At 35.3% G+C, this 12,727-nt stretch overlaps 1 protein-coding gene across 1 annotated transcript in view; it reads right to left on the reverse strand.

Annotated features, from left to right (window-relative positions):
- The window catches only part of DDX4 (DEAD-box helicase 4), a 100,843-nt gene that overhangs the window by 61,324 nt on the left and 26,792 nt on the right, over window positions 1-12,727 (reverse strand). Inside the window, exons 3-7 of the mRNA XM_057495138.1 lie at window positions 12,617-12,695; window positions 10,549-10,558; window positions 9,956-10,022; window positions 8,295-8,345; window positions 7,599-7,600 (exon numbers count right to left, since the gene is read on the reverse strand). Coding sequence (XP_057351121.1) covers window positions 7,599-7,600; window positions 8,295-8,345; window positions 9,956-10,022; window positions 10,549-10,558; window positions 12,617-12,695 — 209 coding nt within the window. The remainder of the gene's footprint in view (window positions 1-7,598; window positions 7,601-8,294; window positions 8,346-9,955; window positions 10,023-10,548; window positions 10,559-12,616; window positions 12,696-12,727) is intronic.

Consider the following 12,727-nt stretch of genomic DNA (forward strand, 5'->3'; position numbering starts at 1 on the left):
TCAATTAATATTTGATAAAGGAGCCATGGACATACAATGGCAAAATGACAGTCTCTTCAACAGGTGGTGCTGGCAAAACTGGACAGCTACATGTAGGAGAATGAAACTGGACCATTGTCTAACCCCATATACAAAAGTAAACTTAAAATGGATCAAAGACCTGAATGTAAGCCATGAAACCATTAAACTCTTGGAAGAAAACATAGGCACAAACCTCTTAGACATAAACATGAGTGACCTCTTCTTGAACATATCTCCCCGAGCAAGGAAAACAACAGCAAAAATGAGTAAGTGGGACTATATTAAGCTGAAAAGCTTCTGTACAGCAAAAGACACCATCAATAGAACAAAAAGGATCCCTACAGTATGGGAGAATATATTTGAAAATGACACATCCGATAAAGGCTTGACGTCCAGAATATATAAGGAGCTCACATGCCTCAACAAACAAAAAACAAATAACCCAATTAAAAAATGGGCAGAGGAACTGAACAGACAGTTCTCCAAAAAAGAAATACAGATGGCCAACAGACACATGAAAAGATGCTCCACATCGCTAATTATCAGAGAAATGCAAATTAAAACTACAATGAGGTATCACCTCACACCAGTAAGGATGGCTGCCATCCAAAAGACAAACAACAACAAATGTTGGCGAGGCTGTGGAGAAAGGGGAACCCTCCTACACTGCTGGTGGGAATGTAAACTAGTTCAACCATTGTGGAAAGCAGTATGGAGGTATATCAAAATGCTCAAAACAGACTTACCATTTGACCCAGGAATTGCACTCCTAGGAATTTACCCTAAGAACGCAGCAATCAAGTTTGAGAAAGACAGATGCACCCCTATGTTTATTGCAGCACTATTTACAATAGCCAAGAATTGGAAGCAACCTAAATGTCCATCAATAGATGAATGGATAAAGAAGATGTGGTACATATACACAATGGAATACTACTCAGCCATAAGAAAAGGGCAAATCCAATCATTTGCAGCAACATGGATGGAGCTGGAGGGTATTATGCTCAGTGAAACAAGCCAAGTGGAGAAAGAGAAATACCAAATGATTTCACTTATCTGTGGAATATAAGAACAAAGGAAAAACTGAAGGAACAAAACAGCAGCAGAATCACAGAACTCAAGAATGGACTAACAGGTACCAAAGGGAAAGGGACTGGGGAGGATGGGTGGGTAGGGAGGGATAAGGGGGGGAGAAGTAGGGGGGTATTAAGATTAACATACATGGGGGGGTAGCAGAAAAGGGAGGGCTGTACAACACAGAGAAGGCAAGTAGTGATTCTACAACATTTTGCTATGCTGATGGACAGTGACTGTAAAGGGGCTTATAGGGGAGACCTGGTATAGGGGAGAGCCTAGTAAACATAATATTCGTCATGTAAGTGTAGATTAGTGATACCAAAAACAAAGCAAAAAAAAAAAAAAAAAAGGGCAGTTCCTGTGTGGTAACCTCCAACGAGTTCTACACAAGGGTATAAAGGGCATATAAAAGTGTAGGCAAAGGGTCTGTTTGTGTTTATACAGAGGATCAAAGCCTAATTGGGCTACCCCGAAAATGAACTAAGATACGATATGAAAAAGAACTTCCAACATCTGCACTCTCTGGAAGACTCATGCCAGAAGATGATCATCAAAAAACCCCAACAAAGATCCACGCACTGCTACAGCTGTAGATGCACTCATCCCACCAGTTCCTGGACTTGCCATGGGAATGAGGAAGGAGATATCTAAGCTGGCCTGTGCATACAGTAAAACAACAAATTTGACTGGATCTATACTGTTGGAACTCAACCAAGAATTTGGAGAAGTGCAAATTGTAGCGCTCCAAAATCTTACAACTACAGACTATTTACTGTTAAAAGAACATATGGCATGTGAACAGTCCCCAGGAATGGGTTGTTTTAATTTGTCTGATTTCTCTCAGACTGTTCAAGTTCAGTTGGACAATATCCACCATATCATAGATAAGTTTTCACAAATGCTTAAGGTGCCTAACTGGTTTTCTTGGTTTCACTGGAGATGGCTGGTAATTACAGATATGCTTTGGTTATGTAACTATACTCCTATTATGTTAATGTGAGTGCGCAATTTAAGTAGTAGCTTACAACCTGTACATGCTGAAGTTACTCTACAAGAAGATATGTCAAAGAAATAATCAATCTTCCCATGTTTTCTTCCGTCTGCTACTTCTATAGCTTTTCTTCTTCCTTCCTAATTACAACCCTTAAATAGAATTCGTGCCTCATATCAAATTTACCGAGTATCATAACTCCTCCAAGTGGTAAAGATACCTCAAGACAAATGCTGGGCATAGAAGCCACAGGGCATAAATATGCAAAGAAGTAAAAAGCTAACCTTTTCAAACAATAAGGCTTCCCTCTCACTTACCAACTTCACATTTCCCTGTATGGCCCCGGAAGATGACTGGTTAGCCAGAGACGGGTAAGATTCCTCAAGGGAGGAACAACCTAAGACAGGCACAGTCGCAGGGGGGCCATCAGGTGAGAAATTGGGGATCAACAGAGGTGAGGCTTAGAACCTCACCCCCCCTGTTCTGAGAGAAATCTTCTGCATACGTGGATGTTTTATTGCCCTGGTCTAGCTTGGATTAACACATAGTCTACAGGCACACACCTGATCATCTACATTTGCTCTCTTACAACACTAAACTATGTTTTCTACCTTTATCTTGTATCTACCTACCACTTCAGCATTTTATTAAAAATAATAATAATAAAGAGAGAAATGTGGTATCCACATATAAATCAAGTATAAAAACCAAATGAGTATTCATATTTGAACTGACTGTTTAGAGTTCATAATGCATGAGCAAAACCGAAAGATTCTGTGATGACTCCCCTTGTACTGTTCACTATGTAACTTATTCATTATGTAAGAATTTGTTCTACATGTAAGAACTTGTTTGTTATGCCTCAGAAGATTGGAGACTGACGAAAATTAGGCTTGGGGTGGATTAATGATTGTGCATTGAGCATTGACTCCCCTATAGAGAATTTTATTGTCGTTAACAACCATTTGATCAATAAATATGAGAGATGCCCTCACAAAAAAAAAAAAAAAAAAAAAAAAAAGGACAGACTTCCAATGGTAAAATAAATAAGTAACCGGGATGTAATGTATAGCATAAGGAATATAGTCAAGATATTGTAACCGCTTGGTAGGGTGATAGCTGGAACCTAGAATTATGTATATAAATGTTCTACCACTGTGTTGTACACTTGAAACTAATGTAATGTAATACTGTGCGTCAACTACCCTTCAATAAAAAATAATTATTTAAAAAAAAAAAAAAGTGTCTTTGAGGAGGTAATTGCTGAAAACTTCCCCCATCTAGGAAAGGAGATAGTCTCTCAGGACATGGAGGTGCACAGATCTCCCAACACAAGGGACCCAAGGAAGACAACACCAAGACATACAGTAATTAAAATTGCAAAGATCAAGGATAAGGACAGAGTATTAAAAACAGCCAGAGAGAGAAATAAAATCACATACAAAGGAAAGCCCATCAGGCTATCATCACACTTCTCAGCAGAAACCTTACAGGCCAGAAGGGAGTGGCATGATGTATTTACTGCAATGAAGCAGAAGGCCTTGAACCAAGAATACTTTATCTGGCAAGATTATCATTTAAATTGGAAGGAAGGATTAATCAATTCCCAGATAAACAAAAGCTGCGAGAATTTACTTCCCACAAACTGTCTCTACACTGTATTTTGGAGGGACTGCTATAGATGGAAATGTTCCTAAGGTTTAATAGCTGTCACCACAGGTAATAAAACCACAGTAAAGAAAGTAGTACAGTTAATTACTAAGCAAATACAAAATTTAATCAACTATACCCAAAGTCAATCAAGGGATAGACAAAGAGTACAGAATATGATACCTAATATATAAAGAATGGAGGAGGAAGAAACAGGAGGAGAAAAAAAGAAACTTTAGATTGTGCTTGTAAAAGCATAGTAAGTGAGTTAACTTAAGAGTCTTATATGGTAAGGAAGTTAACCTTGAACCTTTGGTAACCACAAATCTAAAGCCTGCAATGACAATAAGTACATCCCTATCGATAAGCACCCTAAAGGCAAATGATTTGAATGCACCAATCAAAAGACATAGAGTCACTGAGTGGATAAAAAGACAAGACCCATTTATATGCTGCCTATAAGAGACTCACTTTAAACCCAAAGACATACACAGACTAAAAGTGAAGGATGAAAAAATATATTTCATGCAACTAACATGGAGAAAAAAGCAGGAGTTGTAGTACTTCTATAGACTTCAAAACAAAGAAAATCACAAGAGACAAAGAAGACATTACAAAATGATAAAGGGGTGAATCCCACAAGAGGATATAACCATTACAAATATCTATACACCCAACACAGGAGCACCTACATATGTGAAACAAATACTAACTGAATTAAAAGGGGAAATAGAATACAATGCATTCTTTCTAGGAGACTTCAACACTCCAATCACTAGAAAAGAATGGTTCAACCAGACAGAAACTAAGTAAGGACACAGAGGCACTACACAACATATTAGAACAGATGGACCTAACAGACATCTACAGAACACTCCACCCAAAAGCAGGAGAATACACATTCTTCTCAAGTGTACCTGGAACATTTTCAAGAATAGATCATATACTTGGCCATAAAAAGAGCCTTGGTAAATTCAAAAAGATTGATATTGTACCAACCAGTTTCTCAGACCACAAAGGTATGAAACTAGAAATAAATTACACAAAGAAAATGAAAAATCCCACGAACACATGGAGGCTTCACAACATGCTCCTAAATAACCAATGGATCAATGACCGAATAAAAACAGAGATCAAGCAATATATGGAGACAAATGACAACAATAATTCAAAAACGCAAAATCTGTCAGACACAGCCAAGGTCGTGCTAAGAGGAAAGTATATTGCAATACAGGCCTACCTCGAAGAACAACCCCATATGAACAGTCTAAACTCACAATTAAGGAAACTAGAAAAAGAAGAACAAATGAAGCCCAAAGTTAGTAGAAGGAAGGACATAATAAAGATTACAGAATAATAATAATCAAGAAGAATAAAACAATAGAAAGAATCAATGAAAGCAAGAGCTGGTTCTTCGAGAAAATAAACAAAATAGATAAGCCCCTAGCCAGACTTATAAAGAAAAAAAGAGAGTCTACACACATAAACAGAATTAGAAATGAGAAAGGAAAAATCACTACGGACACCACAGAAATACAAAGAATTATTAGAGAACACTATGAAAAATTATATGCTAACAAACTGGATAACCTAGAAGAAATGGACAGCTTTCTAGAAAAATACAACCTTCCAAGGATGACAAAGGAAGAAACAGAAAATCTAAACAGACCAATTACCAGCAAAAAAATTGAACTGATAATCAAAATCTACCTAAGAACAAAACCCCTGGACCAGACGGCTTCACTGCTCAATTTTATCAAATATTTAGTGAAGACCTAATACCCATTGTCCTTTAAGTTTTCCAAAAAATAGAAGGGAAGGGAATACTTCCAAACTCATTCTATGAAGCCAGGTTCACTCTAATACCAAAACCAGGCAAAGACACCACAAAAAAAGAAAATTACAGACCAATATCCCTGATGAACATAGAAGCAAAAATACTCAACAAAATATTAGCAGGCTGAATTCAAAACTACACCAAAAGATCATCCATCATGATCAAGCAGGAATTATTCCAGTGATGCAAGGATGGTACAACATTCGAAAATCCATCAACATCATCCACCACATCAACAAAAAGGACAAAAACCACATGATCATCTCCATAGATGCTGAAAAAGCATCTGACAAAATTCAATGTCCATTCATGATAAAAACTCAACAAAATGGGTATAGAGGGCAAGTACCTCAACATAATAAAGGCCATATATGACAAACCCACAGCCAACATCATACTAAACAGCGAGAAGCTGAAAGCTTTTCCTTTAAGACTGAGAACAGAACAAGGATGCCCACTCTCCCCACTTCTATTCAACACAGTACTGGAGGTCCTAGCCAAGGCAATCAAGACAACACAAAGAACTAAAAGGCATCCAGATTGGCAAGGAAGAAATTAAACCGCCCCTGTTTGCAGATGACATGATATTGTACATAAAAAGCCCTAAAGAATCCACTCCAAAACTACTAGATCTAATATTTGAGTTCAGCAAAGTTTCAGGATACAAAATTAATTCACAGAAATCTGTTGCATTCCTATACACTAACAATGAACTAGCAGAAAGCGAAATCAGAAAAACAATTTTATTCTTAGTTGCACCAAGAAGAACAAAATACCTAGTAATAAACCTAACCAAGGAAGTGAAAGATCTATACACTGAAAACTACAAGACATTTGTGAGAGAAATTTAAAGATACCAATAAAAGGAAACATATCCCATTCTCATTGATAGGAAGAATTAATATTGTCAAAATGGCCATCCTGCCTAAAGCAATCTACAGATTCAATGCAATTTATATCAAAATACCAATAGCATTCTTTCATGATCTAGAACAAATCGTTCTAAAATTCATATGGAATGACAAAGACCCTGAATAGCCAAAGCAATCCTGAGAAGGGAGAATAAATCTGGGGGGATTATGCTCCCCAACTTCAAGTTCTACTACAAAGCCATAGTAATCAAGACAATTTGGTACTGGCACAAGAACAGACCCATAGGCCAATGGAACAGACTAGAGAGCCCAGATATAAACCCAACCATATATGGTCAATCAATATACGATAAAGGAGTCATGGACACACAATGGGGAGATAACAGCCTCTTCAACAACTGGTGTTGGCAAAACTGGACGGCTACATGCAAGAGAATGAAACTGGATTCTTGTTTAACCCATACACAAAAGTAAACTTGAAATGGATCAAAGACCTGAATGTAAGTCATGAAACCATAAAACTCGTAGAAGAAAACATAGGCAAAAAAACTCTTGAATATAAACATGAGCAACTTTTTCCTGAACCCATCTCCTCAAGCAAGGGAAACAAAAGCAAAAATGAACACATGGGACTACATCAAACTAAAAAGTTTCTGTATGGCAAGGATACCATCAGCAGAACAAAAAGGCATCCTACAGTATGGGAGAATATATTTGTAAATAACATATCTGACAATGGGTTAACATCCAAAATATATAAAGAATACACATGCCTCAACACCCAAAAAGCAAATAACACGATTTAAAAAATGGACAGAGGATATGAAGAGACAGTTCTCCAAAGAAGAAATTCAGATGGCCAACAGACACATGAAAAGATGCTCCACATCACTAATCACCAGGGAAATGCAAATTAAAACCACAATGAGATACCTCCTCACACCAGTAAGGATGGCCAGCATCAAAAACCTAAGAACAACAAATGCTGGTGAGGATATGCAGAAAGGGGAACCCTCCTACACTGCTGGTGGGAATGTAAGCTAGTTCAACCATTGTGGAAAGCAATATGGAGGTTCCTCAAAAAACTAAATATAGACATACCATTTCACCCCAGAAACCCACTCCTTGGCATTTACCCAAAGAATAAAACTTCTCAGACTCAAAAAGATATATGGACCCCTATTTTTATCACAGTACTTTTTACAATAGCCAAGATATGGAAGCAACCTCAATGTCCATCAGCAGATGAATGGATAAAGAAGAGGTGGTACATATACACAATGGAATACTATTCAGCCATAAGAAAGAAACAAATCCTACCATTTGCAACAACATGGATGGAGCTAGAGGGTATTATGCTCAGTGAAATAAGCCAGGCAGAGAAAGACAAGTGCCAAATGATTTCCCTCATTTGTGGGGTATAACAACGAAGCAAACCTGAAGGAACAAAATAGCAGCAGACTCAGAGACTCCAAGAAGGGACCAGTGGTTACCAAAGGGGAGGGGTGGGGGAAGGCTGGTGGGGACGGAGGGAGAAGGGGATTGAGGGGTATTATGTTTAGTGCACATGATGTGGGGGGTTACGGGGAAAATAGTGTAGCACAGAGAAGGCAAACAGTGAATCTGTGGCATCTTACTACACTGATGGTCAGTGACTGTTTGGGGTATGGGTGGGGACTTGGTAACATGGGTAAATGTAGTAACCACATTGTTTTTTCATGTGAAACCTTCATAATAGTGTAAAGAAAAAAAAAAGAATTGGAATAGACTGAGATAACCTCAGTTTTTCTTTAGAGTTCTCTGGACATTAAATTTTAAAAGTCATTACAAAAAACACTGAACTTACCTTTCCAGAAATCAGAACTATCACCTTCTTCAAATTTGTTATTTGAAAAGCCTATACAAAATATAAAATTAAACTTGAAAATTTCTGAAAACTATTTCCTACACCTTTTTAGTTTAAAAAACAAAAACTTATAGCGACTACTAGTTATCCCTTTGAAATAAGATAAACTACATACAAGTTGTATCAATACTGAATGAGAACGTATAGAGGTTGTATTACAATTTCTGCCTTGTGTTAAGGTTAAAATGTCAGCCAATGTTATATTACCTCAAATGTCATATATTCTTCTGTATGTGCAGGGGCAAAACCAAGGAATATGTCAAGTGCCAGTATAACCAGTATGTACTTTCTATTCAAAATATCAGATAATTAAAAAAAATTTTTTAACTAACTAATTATCTCTTCATCTGTCAGAGGATTAAATTATAATCCAATATTTAATAAATATTCTCTTCTCAGTAATAAGGAAATTCTTGTAACTTCTTTTTGTTTACAAAATATTTTTAAAATCTTCTATCAAGCTGTGCTTTCAAATTTCTAATTTAATAAAAACCTATGTATAGATTTATTCGTCTCTCTAGAATATAGACATAACCCTAAAATTAAGTTTAAAAGCATCTATCAGTAATATTTCATAATATATTTAAATGCTGAATCTTAATAAAATTATCTTTATTAAAAAGATATCCAGGGAGTAATATATCTTAAAATTAATTGTTAATATAGGATGCCTGTTAATCATTATTTAATCTAAATTATAAAAAATATATTAAATTATCCCTTATATAATACAGAGACTAATGAATTACAGTTTGACAGCTGTTAAATTTGTACGTAAAATGTATACATAAAGTCACTTAACATTTCAGGTTAAAAAAAATCTAACATTCCTTCTAACATAAAACTCCATAGAAACTTAGCACACAATTAGCACATAAGTATACTATTACCTCAATATATGACTGGATGACAAAAAAAATTTTTCTTTGAGCCAATATATAATTTCAAAATAAAGATAATCCCTACAGAAAGTGTATTATCACAAAAACTAAGCTTTGAATTACCTCATTTAAATATCTGCAATCTTTGAAGATGGTTCAGAAAAGGATTATATTCTATCCTCTACAATTGCCCCTTTCTCTCCATTCTACCCTCGCCAAAGTAGCCAAGTGACAGTTTTCCAAAATGCTTAGGAAAGTACATACACACTGTTGGTCTCTGCCTAAGTTCTGATCTACAGTTAACTTTTAAGGGAAAAAAACGTAATTTCAAAGACTCTACTTGTTCTTTGTTCAACTAAGATGGAGACTCAAATTCATCTTCAGAAATGTAAGATGGATTCCTGTTGGGGAGGGAAGAGAGGATCTTGAGTACAGAATAAAACTGGAGTTCATCTGTGGCACAAATCAATCTGAAAAGGTGTTTCAGCAAATAATGTGGCTATTTAAAAAAAGGGAAAAAATAATAAATGGAATAGCAGACACACCCAAAAGAGCATAAATTGCTGCAATTGACTGACTAGGAAAGTGGAAGCATTCCCTTGTGATCCTCATAAATTCTTGGAAAAGGCACATACTTTCTATGTATATTAAAGAGAAATATAAACTCAGAAAACATAGGGTCACTCAAGTTTTGATTATAAGATATCACAAGCAGGTTACCTCTGTTTCCAAAACTCTTTCCAACTCCAAAACCACCCACTGTGGATGTATTCTCTCTCTTATTAAACTCATCATCATATGAAAAAGTTCAGATAGAGTAAAAACTATTTAAAACACAAAATTAAATCTGTCATAAAAAACTAGGAATTAAATGAATCTTTGGGGTAAGTGGACTTCCAAGGATGGGGACATAGTAGTATAGGAACTTATAAAGATATACCTGCAATTTCTTTAAAAAAAAAACACCTCTCATTTAAATTCTGATACCAAAGTAAAAACATAAATATCCTACTGGTAGAATATATAGCTTCTTATTAGTTGTTATTTTACTAGCAACCTGTAATCAGGAAATTCAACTCTGTGGTTTTCTGTATATTAAAACCTCACCCTGACAGAGCCAGTTATTTACACTATGCCCCTGTGTGAAAGTCATTGTTGAAAACGTTATACTTTTGTGTCCTGTTTTTCATTTATTCTTATTTTTATTCATCTTTCTAGTACTTAAGTCGCTCTCAATCTTTCCACCTTTAAAACTAAAATTCAGAAGGAATTACATAATAAAGAAAAAAAATGAATGTCACTCCCCTAGTCACTGCCCCACTGCTCCATGGTATTTCCCCAAGTTATCCTTCTGAGCTTTATCTCCAACTACACAACTCTGAACACCCAGTATTTTAATTCACCACAAACAACTTCCCATACTCCACATTGTGAACTTCTAATATTTTATATCTTCCTACCAGCTGTTCCTTCAGAATGGTATTCCCTACTTTCCTATTTTTCCTATCAAAATTCTTTTCACTCTTCAAAAAGTCCAGTTCAAAGGCCACCTCTTGTCTGACGTCTTCCTTCAGTCCTCCAGACCTCATCAATTCTTCCTCACATTCCTACAGCACACTATCTTTTCAGTAATATTTCTTTCCATGTGTTTCTCTACCATTAGATTAAGAATTTGAAGGCATAGTAGCTATGGCAAGGGCCATGGTTATTTAAAACAAAAAATTAGAACAGACATCCATAATGGCATAAACTGCCACTTTAACACCATCCTCTACAAAAAAATTAAGCAAATTTATGAGGCTCTTGTGATCCTCATGAACTGTCTTACTATTTCTGTAATATCCTAATACAGGGGAGTTAAGGACTCTGTGACAGTTTAAAGTTGCATGCAAAATTGTGTATGAGCAACTCTCAGTATTTTCATCAGCTCCTTAAGTTGTGGGCGATTCAAGAAGCTAAAGGTATTTAGGCCATACTTCACAGAACATGAATTGCTAATCAAGATTATGTTACAAGCAATTAAGAGTCAATTTCAAAAAGGCATCACCAGCTATACAAGTTTTAAGAAAAAATAGAGATTGAAACTAAAATGTTGGATGAATCATAACGGAAAGAAGTTATACTCATGGGTCTGTGAATTTCCAGGATTACATGTAATATAAAGATAACTTTTTCAAGTGTTAACTTACAACAGAGTTTTGATCAGAAGTTTAATGTGTATTTCACCTAGAACATATGAAATTAACAATTTGCAGTAAAATCTGTTTCAGTGATATTTTCTCATTTAAAAAGGCTTCAGTTCAACAATGTTTATTACAAGTCTGTAACAAAATGTATCACATAAGAAAAATCACTTAACCTATTCTAAAACAGGAATATATCTAAATATTAAACATTCCCTTAAGTATAATATTAAGACATTTATTATTTCTAATGTTAGTAGTAGCAAACAAACCCACACTTGAACCTCTTAGCACAATTACATGATCCAGATCATTAATGCTTCTTACTTATTAATATGCAGGCTTAAAAAACAAAATGCATATGCACACTGAAAAAAGCAGGAACATGTCAAAATACAAAATTCACATTTGTATCAACTGTCTCTAAACAAGAAATTAAGTTTTCCAAATATCAAATGAAATACCATTTAGTTTCCAATGAATAAAAATATCTAGAAATAAAATTATTCCAAGAATAACATCTAATAAATTCAAGAATAAGTGCTATATATGCTTAAAACTACCAACTGGCCCTAGCTTATGTTATCCCATAAAAGAAAATAAATGGTCATATGTATTTTTAAATTTAATTTGAGGTTCTATATAATATTTGATTGCATTATAATAAAACATAGTGCAGAATATTTTCAGCCTTTTAGTATCAAATCTAAAAATGTAATGTAGAAAGTATTTTGCTATGCCATTATCTAGTCAAATCAAGGGCTGGGTTCTTCTAAAAGTAAAAAATTTCAAGCCTAGGAAAATAACCTTTTAATACTAATGAGCTAAGAAAAAAAGCTTCCTGTTCTGCCTTTTCTTCGAAAATACAAAACAAAAAAGAGGTCCTTCTCACCCTAATTTCTGAAGCTTTTACAGTCTTCCCATGACAATTGTTGGAAATCAATAATCAAAAACAAATTAAGCAGCAGCTCTGTGAAGCAACTATCTTTAACCAACCAGTCTAATCAATTTGACTATTTCCTACTATCCTATTTTTTACTAGAGTAAAAAAACAAAAAGAATACCACCACTCAAAAAAAATGATGAACTCATCCCAAAGTCTACAATGCTTTGAGTTGTATTAGATGTAGCTTTGCAGTAAAGAGTCATAAAAGCCTCTAGTCATTCCACTATTCAACAGTTGAGAAGACAAAGATACTTACCTCTGCCCAAACGCCTCCCAGAGGCAAATCCTCTTCTCATGAAATGATCTCTTTGAGAAGGTCCATCATCCATTTCTAAACATAGCAAATAACATTTTGAAGCAAAT

The sequence above is a fragment of the Manis pentadactyla genome, chromosome 2 (genome assembly GCF_030020395.1).
Source record: "Manis pentadactyla isolate mManPen7 chromosome 2, mManPen7.hap1, whole genome shotgun sequence".
NCBI lineage: Eukaryota > Metazoa > Chordata > Mammalia > Pholidota > Manidae > Manis > Manis pentadactyla.